We start from the raw sequence: 24,569 nt of genomic DNA on the forward strand, positions 1-24,569 counted from the left end.
GAGAATGGCAACTCTGTACTGTCTTTGCAACTTTTCCATATATCTAAAATTATTTTAAAAAGAAGACATTTTTTAAAACCCGCATTATACATGAAATAATTGACAGCTAGAGTGAAATCTCCATCCACTATAGACCATATTCTTTCTTGATATTGATAGCTGTAGTGCAAGAACAAGACAAAACACACTAACATACTTGGTCCTTGTGGATAAGACTTGTTTCCAGCTTTCCTTTGACTCTGAAATATGTAGCGAAAAAAGGGCTTATAAGTTACTAATGACTGATTCTTAATCACCTAGAATCAAGTGAAAACAAGATTTTTCAATGCCACTTAGTAGTACAGACTGGGTTATATTAATTAACATGACAGCTTTTTATTTAATTTGAATTATTGCTTATAGACCAGCTACACTGTATATATTCCAAAAGAAACACAAAAGTATTACTAGGAAAGTAAAGAGAAATCTAGTCTCATTAAAAACAATTTAATTTTTTTTCCAAAACTATGTAGGTATCATGCAGAATTCCGGACTTAAAGATTTTATTAAATATAATGTTATAGTTCCTTTTGTACAGGCAACCTTTTCATTTTTTCATTAGTTGTATTTTATAGAATGTTCTATAAATAATATTTAGATTCTTTCATATTAAGATATTTAATAATTAGCTAAAAGGTTAAAAAATGGATTTCCCCATTCTATTGTTAAACACGTTACAGCTAGTAAACTGTTCAGTCACTTCAATTTTTTGAATATAATCTTTATTTAGCATTGTGCCGGCTCCATGCTCTTTTTTGAAAAGGCATAAAGCAGACCTCCACTGCGTGAGGCTGTTGAAAGATTTGATGGCTCACTGGTCTAAATCAATCCAAGAAATTCTTAATGATTATAAGAATAAAAATAAAGTATGTACAATTTAAAGAAATGGCTTTTACATTTTAAAAATCCTCTTTTTTTGGTGCACCTTGGCCACGGTATTTGATGAGAGATATCCTATTCTCCTAAGATGACAATTCAAAAGTGTCTATTTCCTGAGGAAGCACTCTAAAAGCACGTTAATATAAGTAACAGTTTATGTCAGTTTTGAATAAAGACCAATAATTAAACAATTAAAACCTCCTTTTACTTTATTGTAAATATTTTGGGATGAAATTAATGTTAATACTCATGAGATTTTTTTTGGTATGTTTAATAAGTGCCTTGAGAGGTTTCATGCTCTGTTTGTTTACAGCCACTTCCTATGGAACATCCCCTGATCTAGTAACAGATTAAACAATAACTCCTCTGCCATATAAACATTGCAGTAAATATATACCAACGTTTCTATTAAGAAGCATAATTTCTACAAATGTTGTATCTATCATTTCAGTGCTTTTCAAAGGGAAATTGAACATTGGGGAAAAAAGTGATATGGTAGACATTTCCTAAGGCTATTATTGTTTAAAATTCTATTTAAAGTTTCATGATTACCTCCCTTTTGTCAACCAAATATCATGAGTGTATTTTAAAATTATTTTTAGAAACTACCAGTTTTAGATAGCAAATAGTATACAATATAAAATTAGTATTTAGAAAAAAGTTTTACTTTTAGCTTCTATATATACTTTACTGCCAAAATACCCATAATTAACTCTACCAAAACTCTAGAAGTACATTATACAAATTTCTTCAACTGCCTGGAGGAATCTGTGTAAAAATTTCCTATTTATAGCTTCTAAATTTCCAGCAATTTAGAAATTATTCATAATATAGGGGCCATGAAACAATTTCATATATTGAAGTAGCACATGAGATATCACTGGGTATGTTAGGATATGTGTTATAGATGCAGATATATATGAACATGTACACATAGATATATTCATACCTAGATGTATGTGTGTATATATATAAAATAGATCACATCTCTTTTTAAAGATTCATTTAAGTTATATTCTTCAAACTTTCATAATACCAAACCATTTGAATTTATTTGCAGGCTAAAGCCTTAGTATTAATGTAGGACATTGGTTCTTAAAGTGTGATCTTTGGACAAGCACCATTACCATAACTATAAGGGTGGTATCCTTCAGATGGTTCTGATGTACTCTAAAGTATGGGAAACATTGATCTAGGAGAAACCAAGACATGCATCAGTTATCATCAATCACGGTATCATAGAAATTATCCTTGATTTCTCTACCCCCTTTCTGCCTAGTTGACACCCTTTCTTATAGAACAGATAGCATAAATCACCTGGTATCTGTTACCTCCTTTCCATATCTTGTTAGACCTCTTTCTTTGATGACTTTAGTAGACCATCTGATCTCTGCACCTCCAGTCTAAGTCCATGGAGTAAACATCCTAATTCCCAGACTTCATAACAATTTTGCATTAAGATAGAACCCAAACCTTTGGCATAATGTATGAGGCTCTGTATTGGTCTTTTCCACTAAACTTTAAGATTTCCTTGGAAATAGCTTACTTCTCTTACAAGATGTAGTATAAAGTAGTGGTGACGTTCATTTTATGGGAATCAGATCATCTGGTTTCCATTCCTGATGTTTTTACTTACTAGATTTGTGAATTTGTTCGATTTATTTAAATTCTTTGGGCCTTACTGTTCTCTCTTATAAAACTTCATGGGATTGTGGTGAGAATTAAATGAAATGATATATCGAAAGCACTAGGAATAGCATATAGCCCATTAGAGAGATATTAGCTATTGTATTGTTTGCATCTCTACTGCCAACAATAGTACCTAGTCCATAGCAGGAGCTAAAGCAGTTGTTGGATAACAGAGTGAACAAATTTCAATGTACTAAAGATTGTACAAGTCCCTTGTATGCTACATAAACTATTAAGAATTCTACAGGTTTTAGAAACGAATATTACCTCATATATTTTCACTTCTGAAATAATGCTCTTACCCTTAACCTTCCCCTAAATGTTTACCACTCCTAAACTTTTCTTTGGATCAGAGTCACTTATTTCAGAAAATGAAAGTGTTTATTTTCCAAGTGATAAGCACTAAAGCGAATTTCACCACAAAGGTTTTTTGGGAGTTATAAAGCTCTTTTGTTCTGTTTTATATTTTAGTCTCCAAAATTTGTTAAAGGACTAACTGGTTACTCTAATTTATATTATCAAATTATTTTGAAAGCTACATATGAACAACATATATTTCTGTAAAAAGAATCCAATAAAAATTTAGTGATTATTTTAGCAGTTCAGAAAGCACAAAATAAAGCCAACAATTTAGAGATATTTTAAATCTTGAGGATTTACTGGCTAGAAGATAACATATCCAATCCTTCTGTTTTAAGACTAGTTGTAGGAAAATGATATACTAATTTTTTAAAGATCTCCAAAAATTAATTGGCTTATACAGATACTGAAACTATGTGATATTTATTTTAGTTACATAGTAAGATTTGAAAATACTCTTTCAATGCAAGCAGATTTAGATTAATCTTTGAATTCAAGCTAAAATCAATTTCCACTTGTCAGAAAATGAGTTAAGAATCTTTAGTCGTCAAGTGACAGCTCAGTCGCTGGATCATAAATCAAGTTGTGATGAAGGGATACACATTCACGACAATGGAAAGCTAGTAATAATCCTATATAACCTGATTTTTCTCTTGGGCTTATGAAAGATCAGCATTTTTCACCTGCTGAGAAAAGTAGTTATATTTTGTCTGCTGTGTCTCAAGATTCGGATATTATCTTGGGTGCTGCTGCAATGCATGACACTCGGTTGAAGTAGTCTTGAAATTCTGTAAAGGGTAATCTGATAATATTAAACCACACAATCTTAAATGCTTTTTGGCACTGTCCACAGACCAATACTCCTCCATAGAGAGGAGGAATGAAAAGAACACCGAACCCAGACCCAGAAGGTAATGATGCGACCTTCATCAAGTCACTAAGCCTACTTGAGCCTCAATGGCTTGTCTATCTAATTAGAGTATTGCCCTAGATGATTTCTATAGTCACTGCCGCTTCTGCCACCTCCAAAATTTGATTACTCATTCAAATATATTTTACTGCTCTAAATAAGGTAAAATTTGGCTGCCTTTAATGGAAAAGGGAAGCAGCTCTATCAATAAACGTTTTCACAAAATTCTACAGATAATATTTTTATGGCTTATTTGCTGCCTTTTCAGCACTCAGGATAGGCAAATTTCCATCATAATTGTTTACGTTATTTACATTATGTTATTTACGTTACATCATAATTGTATTACTAATTCAACTTCAGAAATGGCTACCTAGTACATCCGTCCAACAATATGGGTACAGATTACATATGGATTCAGGGAATTTCTGGACAAACACAGTTTACCAAATTGACTCATATCACCCACAAGATTTAAATCCTATTGAAGACTTTTGAGTAAACCTATGAAGTGTGAGGCTATCAGTTTTCCTGGGATTCCATGGCATGGAATAGTACCCAAGTATAGACCATCCAAAATGGTTAAAATTCTTTTAAAACATTGCATTGCACCTCTCCTTTCTTGAATAGGCTAGGCTGTCTCTCCGATTGCTGGATTCTTGGTCTTGTCACTTTACATTGAGAAGGGAGGTAGCCGTTTACATTTTTTTTTTAAATTAGCTTATTCTTAATCTTAGGCCCAAAAGAATATTGACTGTCATACAGAAGGGAAATGTAATAACTTCTACTGCGAAAGTACCTTCTGTCCCCCAACACACACTTTTTTGTTTGTTTCTTTTGCTTTCCTTAGTTTACTAGATAATTTTCATGTTCACTGAGTCCTTTACAGGTCCTACAAGTTACTCAGTTTTCCACATATGACTTCTCTTAGTTTTGTGCCTTTATAATAAATACTATAATCTGATTAATAAAAAAGAAAAGAAAAGAATGAAGATTTGATTTTTAAGAATCGCCCTTCCTGGAGTCTTAACAAAATAATAAAAGTTCTACTTGATACTAAATCATCAAGATACATAACCAAAAGAATAGGAGGCTCATTCTAGATCCCATTAACCTATAATGGGAACTTTTACAGTGCCCTTTCTGACTCCTATTTGTTCTTCAATTACACTATCCTCCCTGATCACCTGCCTAAAATGTTGTCTTTGACTGATGTATTTTAGGGTGGCACATAAAATTCATCACAATCTGATCCTAGTAACACTCTAGGAACAGTCAATAGTCATTTCCTAGACAACCTTATATTCTAGTAACTACATGACAGGGATTTTCCAACTCTGTATTCCCATTTCCCTATCACTTAATTCATTGTTTATTTAGTTTTTGGGTTTTAGTATCATCTCTTTTATCATGAGCAATGGATTCCAGATATGTAAATACTGTACAAGTATTTCTAAATACTGAAGATACTACATGTGGTTCAAACTAAATTCCAAGAATACATGAGATAAATTTGATGACTTGGAAATAAATTCCTGTGACAAATTTCCAGGAATAGATTTCCCAAGTTGCCAGGGAAACACGTCTTTTCTCTTGCTGTGTGTTTATTGTAAAATCTAATATTTTAAAAATATCAATAGTTATATTAATCATGAATTATACACAGTGCTGCATTTAGAGGTTGAGATGAACTATAGCCCTGAATCAAGCAGCAGCTGAATATCTTAGTAAGTACGTGGTGCCTCATTACATCAGATAATGATTTTCTAACACAGCGATCCCCAAACTTGAGTAGCATCAGAATCCCATGGACAGCCTATTAAAAATCCTATAGCTGGGCCCCATCCCCAGGGTTTCTAATGCAACAGGTCATGATTGGGGCCCAGAATTTTGCATTTCTAACAACTACTGTATACAAGTTTAAAGGTAACAATTTTGATCTGTTAGTTTATACATATCAAACTGCCTTATTAACACAATTAATAAAAATAATGTGTAATAATATGATTTTAGGCATATCAGAAAAATCCAAGTGTATCAGCCCCTTTGACATTTTTCTTCTTATGTCACATGTAATGGAGATGAATGATTTTAGCAACTCCCAAGGAATCGCATACATTACTTTGGTAATATTTTTATTCACATAATAATTTTTCAATAAAGTGAGCATCATATGCAGGAAAAAAAGTAATGGTAATCTACAGGCTATTAAGGTTGCAGAAATACTTAAGTTGGTTTATATTGTATACATCATAGCCATTAAGCATTCTTAGGTTCAATGAGTATCATTTGGGACATGTGACTTATATAAAAAAAACTATACCATAGTTTTTATAGACTAAATTTAATTTCTTTTTTTAATCTTTCAGAAGAAATTAAGCACCAGAGTGTAATAAGCCTAAGGATCAAAATAATTAAAAATTTTAATAAAGGAGGCAATATTTTAAATAAGCAAAGTTTTGTGTGAATTATTTTTATAAATTCTTGTTTTACACGTAATGGAATGACACAGTTGAAACTCCTTTCCATCAGGGTATGTATCTTGTTTTTATATCCTTCATACAAAAGAACACTTGGAAGCTGGAAAATATAATGTTTAGTCTGAATATACTCTGCATAAAATGTTAAAGGAATAGGACATTTCTTAATAATGCACAAACCTATTCAGTCTGCCATACACTATTTTGCACGTTTCAACACATTTAATGTATAATGAATTGAATATGAAAGCCATTCTATTAAAATTATAATATGTATAATTTTGGTCAGTTTTATTTTAATAACTGTACATTTTTGACCAGAAAATATGCTAATTTGAAGTTGCACAACAAAACAGAGCTTAGTGCCAAAGTTATTTGTTTTAGAGAAAAAATGTTATCAATATGAGAAACTAGCAGAAGCAGAATTTTGTCTTCTATTTGAAATTTTTAAATCTACTTTAAAAAACAAAGAATGATTATAGCAAATACATGAAATATATAAACACTCAAAATAGAAATGAAAATTATTTGACTATATCTTAGTTTTTTATTTAACTTTATAGTGAATATATGTTAGGTAAGGATCATAAAGCACAAATGAATTTATGAGTAAAGCTGGAGGAAATAAAACCTATGCACTTATGCTTCAAGTCTCCTTTATTTTAAATCCCACTAAGCTTACATCAAAGTAAAAGAAATGAAATATAGTACATGCTATATTTTTAAAATTCTAATCCAATCTCCTAAAACATAAACACTGTTTTGATGAACAGAACACAATTCATATGGAGACATAGTGTTAGCAACAGAAAGATCACTTCTATTTTTTTTAAAGCACCAAGATAACATTTCATATTTTTATAAATTAAATGTTGCTGGAATAAATTCTATCTTATCTGATTTCTAGCACTTGTCCACATTTCTCCTTTTTTTTTTCAGAGTGCATTTTGTTTCAAGGAAAGTTTCAAAAAAAAAAAAAAAAAAAAAAGCCTGTAAGATTTTGCCATGTTTTTCTAATTTAATCAGACATCTTTCCTTGAAAGGTCAGCATAACAGGTGAAAGTGACATACTTAAAATAGAGTCTGGGCAGAAAAATTTCAAGTGACCAAGAATCACATATCACATATGTCAAAAATTTGATGTTCCTGGATTGACTATTCAGCGTATGAAGTAGAATTTGGACTGTGATTCATAAAGGCAGAATCCCAGGTGGTTATTGCTGACACGCAGTTGTCAAAATATTATTTCTGCATATAAAACCCCATTCACAAAGTGAAAGCTAGAAATCCAGTTGGTAAGATTTTTAGAATCCGAACTTCCCAAATAGCAATAATTCTAATATTACAGGCAAATAACATCATACTGTAAAGTAGAAAAGTAATTCCTTATTTTAGAAAGTATTTTTATTATTTTCATTCCTCTCTATGATTTATTCATTTTAAACAGTCCTATGATTTGCTCAACTGGATTTATTTACAGGATTCTCACTTTTTTCCCCTTGATAACAATCAATACAATTTTCAATATGAAGCTATCTTTACATAGTTTTTTTTTCAGTTAAACTTCAGTTCACAAGCCAGTTGTATTTTCTACCTACATTTAACTAAATATGTCTGCTAGTACAAAAGACAATGTAATACATTTAATATAGATATATTATAGATTATACAAGATATATGCGTTTATATATAAGAATTGTACTTAATTTTATGCCATTAAAAGAGACAATGAAATCCCTAAGACATTATTTCAAGTAATATAGTGTAAATCGTCAAATTATTTTCAAAAAACAAAACAAAACAAAAATCGGTGTTAGCTTTCTTATTTGGGAAAGCTTTTATTATTCTTTTTTAAGATAATTTTAATTAATGGGCAATTAATATAGGAACTGTAAATGCTGAGAGATAAGGGAGAATTTCATGAAATGGGGATTGGCCTCACAGAGCTTACAGTTTCCTGGCTGAAATAAAGATCAATCAAATGATTGCATTAATGTATAATTGTAAGCTGTGGATATACAACAAAGAACATGCACAAGGAGGTAAATGAGCTTATCAGGTGTTATATGCTAGGGATAGGGGTGAGGGTCATTTAGGAGGTGGTGGGGCAGGAGGGTGGCTTGTGAAAATTCAGGAGGTCTCCATGAAGAAGTAACATTTGACCTGAAATCTGAAATATCAATATTTGAGAAGATTCTCATCACTAAAAATTATAAATAAACTGCATACCAAATTACTGTGTTTAAACTGCCTCAATAATTAAGTTGGTGCAAAAGTAATTGCAGTGTTTGCATTGTTGAAATTTGCCATTTGATATTGGAATACATTCTGAATTAAGTGTGAAATATGTTATACACCATTTTAATGTGCATTTCTCGTTTTGTTTTTGGTAATGACTTATTATTTGCTTTTTTTTTTTTTTTTTTTTTTTTTTTGAGACGGAGTCTCGCTGTCGCCCAGGCTGGAGTGCAGTGGCGCTATCTCAACTCACTGCTGGCTCCGTCCCCCGGGGTTCACGCCATTCTCCTGCCTCAGCCTCCCGCGTAGCTGGGACTGCAGGCGCCTGCCACCTCAGCCGGCTAATTTTTTGTATTTTTTAGTAGAAACGGGGTTTCACCGTGTTAGCCAGGATGGTCTTGATCTCCTGACCTCGTGATCCACCTGCCTCGGCCTCCCAAAGTGCTAGGATCACAGGCGTGAGCCACCGCGCCCGGCCTGCTGTTTGTTTTATATGTATTTTAGACTATGGAAATGATGTTAAACAAAAAGCAAATTCGAGCGATTTTCTTATTGACGTTGAAAATGGATTGTAAAGCAGTGGAGACAACTCACACCACCAACAACGCATTTGGCTCAGGAACTGCTAATGAAGGTCCAGTGCACTGGCGGTTCAAGAAGTTTTGCACAGGAGACGAGGGCCTTGAAGATAAGGAGCATAGTGACCGGCCATTGAAAGTTGCGGCACTATTCACAATAGCAAAGACTTGGAACCAACCAAATTGTCCAGCAACCATAAACTGGATTAAGAAAATGTGGCACATATACACCATGGAATACTGTGCAGCCATTAAAAAATGATGAGTTCATGTCCTTTGTAGGCACATGGATGCAGCTGGAAACCATCATTCTCAGCAAACTATCGCAAAGACAAAAAATCAAACATCGCATGTTCTCACTTATAGGTGGGAATTGAACAATTCCCACTTTGACACAGGAAGGGGAACATCACACACTGGGGCCTGTTGTGGGATGCAGGGAGGGGGGAGGGATAGCATTAGGAGATATACCTAATGTAAATGACGAGTTAGTGGGTGCAGCACTCCAACACGGCACATGTATACATATGTCACAAACCTGCACGTTGTGCTCATGTACCCTAGAACTTAAAGCATAATTTAAAAAAAAAAAAAAAAGAAAGTTGACAAGGACCAACTGAGAGTGATCATTGAAGCTGATCCTCTTACAACTACACAAGAGGTTGCCGAAGAACTCAATGTTGACCATTCTGTGGTCGTTTGGCATTTGAAGGAAATTGGAAAGGTGAAAAAACTTGATAAGTGGGTGCCTCATGAGCTGAGCGAAAGTAAAAAATAAAAAATGTTGTTTTGAAGTGTCATTTTCTTAATCTACACAACAATGAACCATTTCTCGATCAGATTGTAACATGCGACGAAAAGTGGATTTTATACAACTGGTGACGAGCATCTCAGTGGTTGGACCAAGAAGAAGCTCCAAAGCACTTCCCAAAGCCAAACTTACATTAAAAAAGCCGTGGTCACTATTTGGTGGTCTGCTTGCTGGTCTGATCCACTACAGTTTTCTGAATCCCGGTGAAGCCATTACTTCTGAGATTATGCTCAGCAAATTGATGAGAGGCACCAAAAACTGCAATTCCTGCAGCCGGCATTGGTCAACAGAAAGGGTCCAATTCTAGCCCACGGCAATGACCAATGACACGTTGCACAAACAATGCTTCAAAAGTTGAACAAATTGGGCTACAAAGTTTTGCCTCATTTGCCGTATTCACCTGACGTCTCGCCAACCGACTACCACTTCTTCAAGCATCCCGAGAACCTTTTGCAGGGAAATCGCTTCCACAACTAGCAGGATGCAGAAAATGCTTTCCAAGAGTTCGTCGAATCCCGAAACACGGATTTTTATTCTACAGGAATAAACAAACTTATTTCTCGTTTGCAAAAATGTGATGATTGTAACGGTTCCTGTTTTGACTAATAAAGATGTTTTCGAGCCTATTAATGATGATTTAAAATTCACGGTCCAAAACCGCAATTCCTTTTGCAGCAAGATTGTATGCGAGCTTTTGTCTGTGCAGATTAGATGCAATAAAAATGAAGTGACATCAGAGGCAATGTACTGGGCTCTGAATTGAGAAGAGGTGCCTGCTGAGACTTCACCCAACACTGCCAACTTTCCTTCTCCTAAATACAAATTCAAGACCTCAAGTGTAGACTGAGATTTAAGGAGACATGTAAATGAATTTAGCAAAAGAGTCTGAATTAAAACGGGGGAACCTCAAAGCTTGTCTTAGAATAAGAAATGATATTTATATAGCTCTTTCACATGTATTATATTGTATTTGTATTCTTAGATGCACAGAAATATTTCATTTGCTCAAATCTCATTTGCTCTAAAGTGATAAGACATAGGAATTACTCTAATTCCTTTTTTTAGAGGTGAAGACAAATGTTTTTCAAGATTTAAAAAAATTCTTTTTGAGAGACAGATTCTGGCTCCGTCATCCAGGCTAGAGTGCAGCAGCTCAATTGTACCCTACTGCAGCCTGGAACTCTTGGGCTCCAGTGATCCTCCCACCTCAGCCCTGAGTAGCTAGAACTACAGGTGAATACCACCACTCTAGGCTAATTTCTATTTATTCATTTATTTATTTATTCATTGGAGATGGGGTGTTCTCACTGTGTTTGTCCAGGCTGATCTTGAAGCCCTGGTCTCAAGTGATTCTCCTGCCTTGGTCTCTCAAAGAGCTGGGATTACAAGTGTGAGCCACCTGGTCACTTTTTGATTAATTGGCTTACATCTGATTATATAATAAGTGGTAGAGATAGAATGGAAATGCAGATGCCTCAATTCTAACCAATGTGCTTAACCTGATTTACTACTCTATTATTTTTGACATCTTACTAAAGTACTAAAAAAGACAATCTGGAAAATAAATAACACTATAATATACAATTATGCCATAGCCATAGCCTCCATTTAGAAATTAGAATATTTGAGCAAAGATAAAGCATTCTATCCTATCAGGATGCCTTTTATTTGAAAGCATGAAAAACACTAAGAGTGGCTTAAATAACAAAGAAGAGGCATTCTTTCACGTAATTCAGTGGTTCAGTGATATCAAGGTTCCATGCCGGTGTCTCTTATGCTCACTGGGCTCTGCCTTCCTAGACCTGAGAGAAATGCAGCTGCTGCAGACCCAGAGCCTTTACAGAACAAGCCCAAATGGAGGAAATGCTGGGTCTCTCCCTATCTCTCTATCAGGAGGAAAACCTTTCCTAGAAATCACTGGAATTCTGCACCAGTCTCATTGGCTTTACTTACACTTGCTTCAACCAATCCCTGCCAAAATAACTATCATGGTCATCATTAGTTCTCAGATGAATCAACATTCAACCCATGGAGTCGCAGACGGGTCATTTTCCAGGAACACCTGGGAGGGTGCAAACTTGAACAGTATCGATGTTTCTTTCATCAGCAAGGAGAATCCAGCGAACAGATATTGGGTGGGCAATCAACAAGCTCTCTATTTGCCAAAAGAGTGTTTTCCTTTAGGTGCATATTCACTGCTAAGACACCAATAAATATCTAAAGAAACCTTAATTCCACAATTACTAATTCCGATACCTCTTTCTGTTTTCCACAAATATATATTACTCATTTCAGACAGTGCTTTTTCTACACTCCCTGAACCCTGCCAGTCCTCACTCTCTTCTTATTGGAGTTTCTTTAATTAAGTGAGTCATAGCTCATGATTTCTTTGTACTAGTTAATCAGAATATCAATACTATACTAAGTGAAAACTGTGTAGCTCAACCTTCCTTGGATCTCTCCTCCAATGAATTTATGTAATGATATGTAGTCTAAGAAAGTTTACGTGGTAGATTGACACTATCAATCAGTCAATCAAATCAATCAATTTAAGTACAATCAATTTAAGTCATGTGTAAGCAAAAGGCTGTTTTTAGAAAAAACAATAACCTAACAATATATAGAAGCTTTGATATGTGTTGATTGTTCTCAAAATCAAATATTAATATTAGAACTATTGAATTATTTACCCAAATTTCTGAATAAAATTAAGCCCTGGATTCAAATATCATATTATAATTCATAGTTTATAGGGCCAGAGAAGATAACTGCTTCTGTCTGCTTTGCTAAAGGCACCAAATATAATGCCAGAGTGTCAAATAAAACTCTTTCATTGAAAAATGAATTGCTATTCACGACCTCCACAAATAATTTCAGTTTACAAATTTGAGTATTATTTTCATGACCTTCATTTAGAGAAAATTCAAGTTTCATTAAATTTACTCCCAGATATTTACTTGGAGAATTAGTCCAAGGCCTAATAATATATGCAGTATCATATTTCCCTACAAGGTTTTCTCTAAGATATGAAGCACCATTTAAAAATGGAGACAGGGGCCGGGCGCGGTGGCTCACGCCTGTAATCCCAGCACTTTGGGAGGCCGAGGCGGGAGGATCACGAGGTCAGGAGATCCAGACCATCCTGGCTAACATGGTGAAACCCCGTCTCTACTAAAAAATACAAATAATTAGCCGGGTGTGGTGGCGGGCGCCTGTAGTCCCAGCTACTCGGGAGGCTGAGGCAGGGGAATGGCGTGAACCCGGGAGGCGGAACTTGCAGAGAGCTGAGATCGCGCCACTGCACTCCAGCCTGGGTGACAGAGGGAGACTCCATCTCAAAAAAAAAAAAAAAAATGGAGATAGAAATACTACTCCCAAGAAAATTACCTAGGCGAATTTTAAAGTTTCATGTATGAATACATCTTTGGAGGAAAAGGAAGAATAGAAATAGAAAAGAAATTATCTGCAGGAATGAACTACTCTTTGCCATTTTTCTCCAAATATGTTAATTTTTTATAGCTCAGATGATACAAGCATTCCATGAAAGATTCAAGTTTGAAATGAATCACTTATTTATTTTTTAAAATTTATATTTCAACAGATTTGGAATTTAGAGCTTCTGATGAGAATATGATTGGAAGTTAGAGAAGGAGCTGGCAGTCTCCCAAATCTCCTTAGTTATGGACAGTTCCTGATGGAATGCTATTATTAATCCCCTAAGTAAGAGTTTCTCAATTTAGGCCCTGTCATTTTAGACCAGGTCATTCTTCTTTTTAGGGGCTGCCATATTCATTGGAAGATATTTAGCAGTACGCCTGGTCTCCCCTACTAAAAAATGTAAAAGTGCCTGCTTTCCCCAGTTGTTACAAAAGTCTTCAAACATTGCCAAATATCCCCCCGAGGCAAAATAAAAATTCCCTCTTCCCTTACTCGCTCAACCTGTTAAGAACCGCTACCCTAAATCAAGAGTGAGAATTTGCAGTGATTTAATATGGCATAATATTGTTGTTATGATCTTTTTCCCCTAAAGTTTACAGTCATATTTTAGTTATCCTCTAGTCAGATGTACGGCCAGTTATTAGAGTTAATTAATTTGAAAAATAACAAACTCAAAGCCATTTCCAGCTATTACTTGTCTTTTTTTATGAAAAACGTTTCAGCAAGGATATCACAACTGTTGTAAGTATCTATTTCCTTTAAAAACAATACAACCACAAAACTAATCTATCCTTGTCATATTAAAAATGAGAGCAATAACAATAATTAAATCTAGAGGCACAAATATTTGTATATGCCAGGCTATTAAATCCAAAACCTAAACTTACCATACATTATTTTCACCCAGTAATTTGGTCAGTTTCTCAAAAATAAAAATAAAAAACTATTTACCTAATGTTTTCTAAATCTGCACTATATATTTCCTTATGTATATTACAGTTAACATAGTGTGTGGGAAATTTAAAGGAAATATACACTACATATCACCACAGAACAATAATTCACATCATTTGATTTTATTCTTTTTTTTAGCTTTGGAGTTCTTAGGTATTCTAAGTTTAATGAACTATTGGGGAGTTTCTCTTTTCTCCCTGCAAATAATAATGATAAGCTTGAAGAGAATGACCAACTGTTTTAGGCTATTTTATGCATCAGAAATAGGAAAATCACAGTTGCAAGATTAACAGAGGACAGCAATGAAGAGGAGCTAATGGGTCCGAGTGGGGCTCTCTGAGGCAACAGTAAACCAAAGAAGAAACTGAAAACTTTTGACTGTGGAAGCTATAAGAGATTTCTAGGCAACAAAGAGATAGCATATTGGGCCAGAGATGGGAAATGTGAAGAGGTAATTTATCCAGAGGAGTGATTCTCAAATTTAATGTGCTAAAGAGTCACCTATTGGGATACAGGTTCTGATTCACAATGTCTGGAGCAGGGTCTGGTAGCCTGCATTTCTAATAATCTCCCACATGTCGATGTTGCTGGTTTGTCCCTGTGCCACACTTCACCCAGCAAGGTGCTAAGAACACCTCACTGTCTACCTCCAACATAGCTGTGGAAGTAGAAGTGCCAACTCTATCCCATCACATTATCTATGAGAATAACAATGGGAGAATTCATTTCCCCCAATTCTCAATATATAAAAATGTGTTACCATTATACTTCCTTTAAAGGAAAACATAAGCCAGACTGTTGCTGTGAAATATAAGATGATTTCTTGTTTTAAAAAATAAACATGTATGTATCTATTAGTTATAGATACTAATATAGTAATATATATACTATATTATTTAGTATGTAGTATATATAGTATATAGTGTGTGTATGTATGGTATATAGTATACTATATACTAATATATAGTAACTAAATGTTACTATAGTTTTTGTTTTTCTTATATCCTGAAGCAGCAGGTTCTCTGGTATATTATCTGAAGGAGTCATGAAAAATTTAAATTTCTAAAATCAAATTAAGGTGAGTTTGACTTTTAGATGATTAGTTTCAAATGAGTTTTCCAGCTCAATCTTGAGTTTCAATTCACTCTTTATGACAACCTAGGCTGTGCTTTTATCCTAATCATTTGATTCCTTTTACACCTCTGGGAAAACCAAATCCTGGCTTACTTCATACTCTCTCCTCTAAAGTAACTAATGAAGGCTTGATTTTAGGTTTTGGCATATTGTCAAAGTCAAGGTGTGTCAGGAAGAGAAGCAGATACAAAGATGACAGATAGATGAAGTATCTCTGATGGAAAACATCCGCTGGTGAAGAAGCTGGTGCTATCATAAAAATGTGTATATTTAGGCACAAAAATCTAAAGACTGAACGCCAATACGAAGTGGAAGTAATTACAATCTCTTGAAAAGACGACTATCATAGAAGGACAGGAATACACAAATTTATTCCTATGACAAATATTTCAAAATAGCACTTCACATATTTCACAAACTATACTTAGAAACAAAAAGGTATGCTCAGGAATTTATTACACAATTGTGTAGGGAAACGAGTTTGAGAAATGTAACCCCCCGCCCCGCCATTTTTCAGAAAAAATAAAAGAAAAATGTTCTCCCAGAAAAGGCTCATTATAGTCATTCCAAACACCAAAATGCTACACACTCTGTAATTTGTATCTGGATTGATAAAATACCAAAGCTATGTAAAAAGTTTAAAACTTAAAGGAAGCAGCAGATTTTTTCTAAGTAATATTCCCATTTTTAAGCTGATCTAGGCAAATTGTAGACATTTTAAACAAGTAAATTAAGACAACATAGGTTTATACTGTTGACCAATAGATTGTAACTACTTGGAAGAGCAGTTACCGAGGTTGATTTTAAGGCTATGACTTTGGAGATTACCATCTCCAAATACACACTTTCTACATTACCTGAAATTTAGGCAGTCTAATTAATTCACCTATTCTGATCACATGAAAAAAAGTCACTCTTAGATCATTGACATGATGCCAATGATAATTAAACTATTGAATCAGTCCATTCAAGCAATTGATAAATTAAGGAAAAAAAAATCTTCAAAATTCTCAGCAGCTCCATTGGACACAAATGTCAAGCTGTGCCACTCCATATATTGAATACTCCTGTAAGTATAATTTGTCACCAGAAGTACAATAGTTCTCTTTAGAGAATACAATAAATTCATCTGCTCCCTAAGACAGGTAATGGAGAAAATGTTTCCTTTTGATAGTTTATTGAACTCACCCCATGTGATGGATAAGAGATCCAACCCAGCTCCCCTTGAATTGTCTTTGAATCCAGTAGATTGACTAAAATAAAACATAATACACAAACACAGTTAGTAACAGTGAATTATTTCTATTTGCTTCTGTTGAGTTCACATTGTCTGTTGTTGATGTTGCTCAAAAATCATAACTCTTCCTTCTCATTATAAGTCTATAATTAGTATAAAAAGAAAGAAATTACAAAAAATACACGGGAAGTTAAGAGATCAAAAGTTTCTGTGTCCTTTTAAACTGTTTGCATTTGTTTACAAGGATAGGTTAATGTTAAATATACTGACAATTTCTGACATAATAATGACGGGTTTAAAGAGGAAATAATAAAAATGCAAAATAGAAAACAACATTAATGCTAGCATATCAAAATAACTTCAAAAATATTAAATTTGATACATTTACATATGATTCCACAATTAATTCATTTCTTAAATATGTTGCCAGAGTGAATCAATATATCTGTTTATTTATATCTAATATGACACCTTCATATTATCCCCGGCTAATACTAAACATATTATTCTGCAATGTGTATTTTTTTAAAATGTATTCATTATTTACTTATATGTAACACACAAAAAGCTTAACTACCAATTTGAGGAGAAATCAAAGTAAAACTATGTTTTATAATAACACCTGTGTAAAGCTTTACTTATTTAAAGTGGTTATTTTTACTCAAAGGCTTTAGTGGTTTTACTCAGAATTTTGTGCTAGTTCTAATGACTTTTAATCGATATTTGTACACAAAAAGTAAAGTATAACATGCATATGGTTGCATTTTTAATATATTATTAAAAGAAGATGGAACATTTTTTATTTTCCATACTGAATATTCATTTGTAATAGGTTAGAAAATAAAATATAAAACAGCACTTCAAATACAATTAATAACAAAAGGTTCACTTTGATTGTCTATCTGACCTATTAAATAATGGAAACTATGGTTTTACCTCATCTTTCTTCTAAATTAGAAAACAATCCCGCCGGGCGCAGTGGCTCACGCTTGTAATCCCAGCACTTTGGGAGGCCGAGGCGGGCGGATCACGAGGTCAGGAGATTGAGACCACGGTGAAACCCCATCTCTACTAAAAACACAAAAAATTAGCCGGGCGTGATGGCGGCGCCTGTAGTCCCAGCTACTCGGAGAGGCTGAGGCGGGAGAATGGCGTGAACCCGGGAGGCGGAGCTTGCAGTGAGCCGAGATTGCGCCACTGCACTCCAGCCTGGGCGACACAGCGAGATTCCGTCTCAAAAAAAAAAAAAAAGAAAAAAAGAAAACAATCCCATGATTGACTAATGGAGGATGTGAAGGAAGGCTACATAAACTAAGCATGCATTATTAACATGAACCAGACCATGAAAATCAATAACTATAATAGAAGGGAATCATTTTCAGGGGTTACTTATATACACAAACCAAAACATAATGTAAATACATACACTGCACATGTTCTCATGTTGTTTATAAAGTGTTTCCTGATACATGAAAAGCACCATCCTTTTAAAAATCATCTCAAGTATTTTTTTTGCAAAGCAAACATTAATCTTATAAAATGTTAAGAAAAATAAATTATGTATTTGATAGACTTTAAAAAATAATCTCAACTTTTTTATGAAGAAAATATTAATCTTATAAAATGTTAAGAAAAATAAATTACATATTTGATAGACATTAGGTTTCTAAATTTTCAAGCAGTACTAAAATTTTGATTACCTCGTTAGTTGATAAATACATTAGGTGGGTAAAAGTCAGGCTCTTGATCATTACAATTTAAAAGAAATACAATTCTCAAAGTTAGATTCTTTAAGTTTTGCTAGTGAAAGACAAACATAAACTTTACCTTTTACATTATAATTCTTTAATGATTAAAGAATTTTTTCCCAATAAATAATCCTAATGAGAAGTAATTGTATTTAGATTAAAACAGAAGATAGATAGCCGCTGCATGGATTACATAGAACAATTTCCATAATTGAATTATTTCCCAGGATATCAGTTTGGAAATTAACAATATGCTTAATTATATTGCAATTATCTCTGAAAAATGATTTAAAAACCTCAACCAATTAATCAATGTTATAGATTATATTTCAGATCAGTGTTAGAAAATTTTTGAAAATATGAAAATACTTCCTCACCTTTAAATTGAAGGATATTACCAACAGTCATTCCGATAAAAGATATACTTAGTTCAATTGTTAGTTGTGTCATACCAATCATTTAATTTCTCTGAGCTTTATATGGGATTTGCATAGTAGAAATCAGCTTGCCAGTATACGTAAATTATTAGATTATATTTGCAATGTCCTTAGGGGTTTAAACGGCTTAATGTATCATTGTGTTCAGGTAATAATTGCACGTTACTAAATGATAGTTATATGTTACTCCACATGCTAAGATCAATCACTAGTTTAATCTCAGTATTAGTAACCAGAGTGAGAAGAAGAAGATATGATTATTACATAGGCTCCATTTCATAAATTACTTATTGGAATGTAGGCTGTCAACTAATGAACTACTATATCCTTAAGATTCTTCTGATAATAAAAACAATGGAAAAGAACTGGACTAACCACATCAGCATTTGGTTTCTACTCAAAGGAGAACAAATAAGCCAAAATCAGTTAGACCATACAGTCAATTAAAGTAAGTGTAGAAGATTAATTAAATGTAAATAAACCAAAATCAGTTAGACCCTACAGTCAAAGTAAGTGTAGAAGGTTAATTAAATTAATTGCATTTACTCAGAAATTAGATTTTTAGTGCACTCCATTTAGCATAAATGAGAAAAACACAATTAGCAGCATTACTTCTGACTCTGATTCTACTGTCTATCAATTATATCTACCCTGAGCATCTTGCGATGTTGCCGTTATGTTCAAATACCATAAATATCTTTAAAACCACCACGAGTTTATAACATGCTGTACAGACTTACTTCTTGTAAATTTAATACATTAATATTATTTAACAACAGCTCCATTTTGGCTTCTGAATTATATTTATAATTCAATTACATGACCTAAATACATGATCTAGTAGAGTAGAATAGTTAACTTCAAAACACATTTTAAAAGCACATACTTTGGATTTATAAAGTGCCCTTTGTTTATACTCAAATAAAAATAACACCGTCTAAGAATTCTAAATACTTTAAAGTGAATGGTTACTTAATTGGGACTCCCAGGATACAAACCTCAAATCTCCTGTGATCCATTGTAGAACTGTTTGAGTATATAGCATAATTCACATAAGAAAAGAAAATGAATGGGATTTCCAAGTAAATCTGTGAGCGATTTCTCTGCATACATTGACTCAATGTAACATTGCAATACATATCTTAAACCTCACACAGATACAGGCAAGAACTTTGGTTTCTATAATGCTGTCCCCCCTCTAAACATATGTAGACCTGATCATTTCCTTTCAAACGCTAGGACAGACAGGATAGGCTGATGAGTTGTGACGTACAAATATAATACTGTGGACTGAGTTTTAATTGCACTAGTAATTGGATAGTTTATTTCAATTGCTGGACAATGCGAGTTCACAATGATAAAATCTGACAAAAAGAAAACTTTCTTAAGGCTGGATAGGAACATATGTATGACTTCATTCCTTAATGGCTATCTCATGCCAGTTATTTATCAAAGCTGTAAGTTACGCCTTCCCAGATTTCATATTCTAATGATGTGATTGCCAAATATGTTTGGTGTGTAACAGAAAACACATTGTTTTGTTAATTTTAGAATATCTTATATTCAAAAAACTATGTGGAATATATTAACTTTTTTAATGAAAGTGATTTAAATTGTAAATGTTTTTAAATGTCATGATTCTATTTAAGTTGGTAAATAAATAAGTGGAGTTTTTCTGGGCAAAAATGAATTTGGAAATCACCGTCTTAAGTGTAGACGGATATGGTTCTTGGTTTTCCTTTCACATGTTTTACTGCCTCTAATTGCTTTTAAATAGTGATGTATGACTAGAAGGGGCTTATATTCATAAGAAGGGTAAGGCAATCCTTACTTGGACTTGATTTGGCTTTCACATGGGCACTAAGTTACTGAGATCTGGAAAGAAGGAATGGTGGTCCAAATAAGGAGGTGTAGAATGGAGTAAAGGAGTAAGAACAAAGTATAGTTGCGGGCGCAGTGGCTCATGCCTGTAATCCCAGCATTTTGGGAGGCCGAGGCGGGTGGATCACCGGAGGTCAGGAGTTCAAGACCAGCCTGGCCAACATGGCGAAAACTCATCTCTACTAAAAATACAAAAATTAGCCGGCGTGGCGGCACACGCCTGTAATCCCAGCTACTCGGGAGGCTGAGGCGGGAGAATCGCTTGAACCTGGAGGCGGAGGTTGCGGTGAGCCAAGATTGTGCCACAGCAATGCAGCCTGGGAAACAGAGCAAGACTCCGTCTCAGAAACAAACAAAACAAAACAAAGCAAACAAACAAAAAAAGGAACAAAGTATAGAGCAAATTGGCTCAAATTGGTAATAAGTACTTATGGAAAGGAGGAAACCTGGATGTCATTTCTGCCACTGATTTCTACTGTTACATTTCCCCCTCTGTTGGATTGTGGGATTGAGATTCCCAGAGTCATCCTCTCTCTTCCTTTCCTATCCTCTATCACAATGGAGAGACTCAATCAAAAGTCCACTCCTAGTAAAATTGCTTATTAGTATTGGTAGTGTCACAAATAATTGCCTATTCAAATAATTTACATCGTTTTTTCTTCTTAGTAAAAGGAACAAACTAAGATTTTTTTTTCAAGTTCTCAGTTACTAAAATAAGGGCTTGAAACAAATGTTCCCAGTTAGTGAGCGCAGATTAAAAATGTGCAAGTTTCTGGAGTTTTGATTTTTAGAGAATTATTAACACATAAAGATTTTTAAAGGACATTTCTAAATTCTGATTCATAGTGGCTACTTGTCCACTTACAAAGACGGAGAGTGAAACTAATATTCAAACCTGGAAAGATTTTTAAGTGCTACAAACATGCAGACAGTTCTAAAAGGTTTTTAAAATTAAATGCCACAGTTTTTTTTACTGAAGCAGATCTTTCCAATTACCTAATAATACACCCATAGGCTTTGTGGTAATGCTATAGTTGCCTTTTTTGAAACTGAGTTATAAATAATTATTAAACAATCATTTCAAGGTGAACAGTAGGCTTTAATGGCTAAAGAATTTCAAACTCATATAATAATGCACATGTTTTCTTGTAAAACCTTCAGTTATAAGGGACTTTTATAGCCAAGTACAAATAACTATAAAACCAAATAAGCCCATCCTTTGATTACATCTTGTTTTCACTAAAGAGTAATGACAGTTTCTTTCTATGCACAACATCACTGTAATTGTCCCAGCCGCATTTCACAAATACTTATCTTTATCATTTTCATCACTTTCTGTTATAATAAGCAGACTAACTTTGCTCTAGGTTACAGGACTACACAGAGCTCTTCAATCTGCTTCTGAATATATTTAAATGTCACAAATTGAAGAAAATGATACAGAAAGAAATAAATTTTGTTCTCAGTGTTATCATTCTCTGTGTAGTTCTCTGGTCAAACATAATACAGAATTAAGAAATCGACCTATATTTTCTGATAGGAATTCACCAAAGCTCAGCTTTTCTGTTTTACTGTATGCACCAGGGTATGATATTGAGAAGTTTAGAGAAGATAGTTTTTTTGATGTACTTATGTGTTGCAACATAACTTTTATCTACTGTGCTTGTATATTCTTAATTTAATTGTCCTGTGGACTTCCTGTTTGTATTTATTTTCTTTCTACTCAAGCATAATAATAATAATAATAATAATTATTATTATTATTATTATTATTTTTTTTTTTTTTTGAGACGGGGTCTCCCTGTGTTGCCAGGCTAGAGTGCGGTGGCACAAACTTGGCTCACTGCAACCTCTGCCTCCTGGATTCAAGCGATTCTCCTGCCTCAGCCTCCCGAGTAACTGGGACTACAGGCGTGTGCCACCACACCCAGCTAATTTTTGTACTTTTAGTAGAGACGGGGTTTCACTATGTTGGCCAGGATTGTCTCGATCTCTTGACCTCATGATTCGCATGCCTTGGCCTCCCAAAGTGCTGGGATTACAGGCATGAGCCACCGCGCCCAGCCAAAGTATTTTTAATAGATCTAATTAGTATTTTATTTCACAGATAAAAAATTATAAAAATGTTGTCCTATAAACGAAGTCAAGTATTATGCATCAATTGTGTGCAGATAAAAGTTCCTGTAAACTGTGCTAAATTTAGCAGCATTTTGTATCACAGAAATGTTAATTCATGCAATTTTTATCAAATGAACAGCTAAAATTATGATGTAATAATTTTTTTATTATTATTATTTTTTGAGACGGAGTCTCGCTCTGTCACCCAGGCTAGAGTGCAGTGGCACGATCTCCACTCACTGCCAGCTCTGCCTCCCAGGTTCACGCCATTCTCCTGCCTCAGCCTCCCGAGTAGCTGGGACTACAGGCACCCGCCACCATGCCCGGCTAATTTTATTTTTGTATTTTTAGTAGAGACGGGGTTTCACTGCGTTAGTCAGGATGGTCTCGATCTCCTGACCTCACGATCCGCCCGCCTCGGCCTCCCAAAGTGCTGGGATTACAGGTGTGAGCCACAGCACCACGCCGATGTAATAATTTTTTAAATGCTGCCATGTTAAACATTGTTATGAAAAACCTTTGGTCAGGTGGCATTTTAACAGCCTATTTATGTGATATAAGAAGATTTCTGAACTTAACTTATTCTTTCTCATTAGCTTTTTCTCCTGGGCAATAATTTTGGATTTACTTCTATAAAGATTTTAGTGATAGAAGAAATTGTAATTAGCTGTCTCATCTCAATCTTTGCCAACAGTGGGAGAACTCCTTGGAATCAAACAGAGTCTCACAGTTAAGATGAGTCTGTGTTTTTATAACTAGAGGGATTCAGGAAACAATATAGAACAGAATTCTAGTAGAAACTCGGACACTTTAGTAAATGTCAATCCTATGCTGTTTATAAAGTGTTAAAATTTCCTTTTTTTCTCTTTTAATCAGAGAAATATAAAGGTCATACTAATATTGAAACTATTATGGAATATTGAATACTAATATTGAAACTATTATGGAATCAAGGTATCAAGATATCAGTAGAAAATGTGTTCTTATAACACAATAATCCTTTCACATAAATGAGTTGTGACGCTCTACTGCCAGTGAATTTTTAGTACACTAACAGCCTGACTTAAATAACAGCTCTTTGTTTCTCTCCATTGTTAACTGATATTATGAATCATTCAGACAAGTAAAATGTGTCTCCCAAAATGTAAGTTTCTAAAACCAGGACATTATTATGTAAACAGCATTTTATTTTTCACAGTTTTGCTTTTTAAAGTGTTCCAGAAGTAATAGAATGACTTGTTTACATCCAATTCAGAGACCTTTTTGAAAGATTAAAAAGTGAAAAATGAAAACATATTACTCAATTATGAAATACAAATAGTCATTAAGGGAAATGGTTTAAACTACAGCATATGCATTTTGCCTTCACCCCATAAAATCAGTCTATCTGGGTATTTAAAAAATCATATTATCATAAAATGTAGAATATTGACATCCAGATAGTACAGGCTATCTGTTCAGCCAGAGTTTGACTGTTGGCTGTGAAAATAGAAGAGAAGAAGAAAATTGGCCTACAGAATAACTCATATAGTATTTCCTTTAGAAATAAATTGTTTCTAGAAGTCCGTTGGATATAAAGATTCAAAATTCTAGCATAGGAAACAAAGAATGTAGTGATGAAACAAAAGTAAGTTTAAA

At 34.0% G+C, this 24,569-nt stretch overlaps 1 protein-coding gene across 2 annotated transcripts in view; it reads right to left on the reverse strand.

Moving 5' to 3' along the window:
- Positions 1-24,569, reverse strand: part of EPHA3 (EPH receptor A3) — a 375,121-nt gene that overhangs the window by 338,365 nt on the left and 12,187 nt on the right. For both annotated transcript variants that reach the window (XM_055259775.2, XM_055259774.2), the window contains exon 2: positions 16,699-16,763. In XM_055259775.2, the coding sequence (XP_055115750.1) occupies positions 16,699-16,763 (65 nt within the window). The remainder of the gene's footprint in view (positions 1-16,698; positions 16,764-24,569) is intronic.

The sequence above is a fragment of the Symphalangus syndactylus genome, chromosome 21, assembly GCF_028878055.3.
Source record: "Symphalangus syndactylus isolate Jambi chromosome 21, NHGRI_mSymSyn1-v2.1_pri, whole genome shotgun sequence".
NCBI lineage: Eukaryota > Metazoa > Chordata > Mammalia > Primates > Hylobatidae > Symphalangus > Symphalangus syndactylus.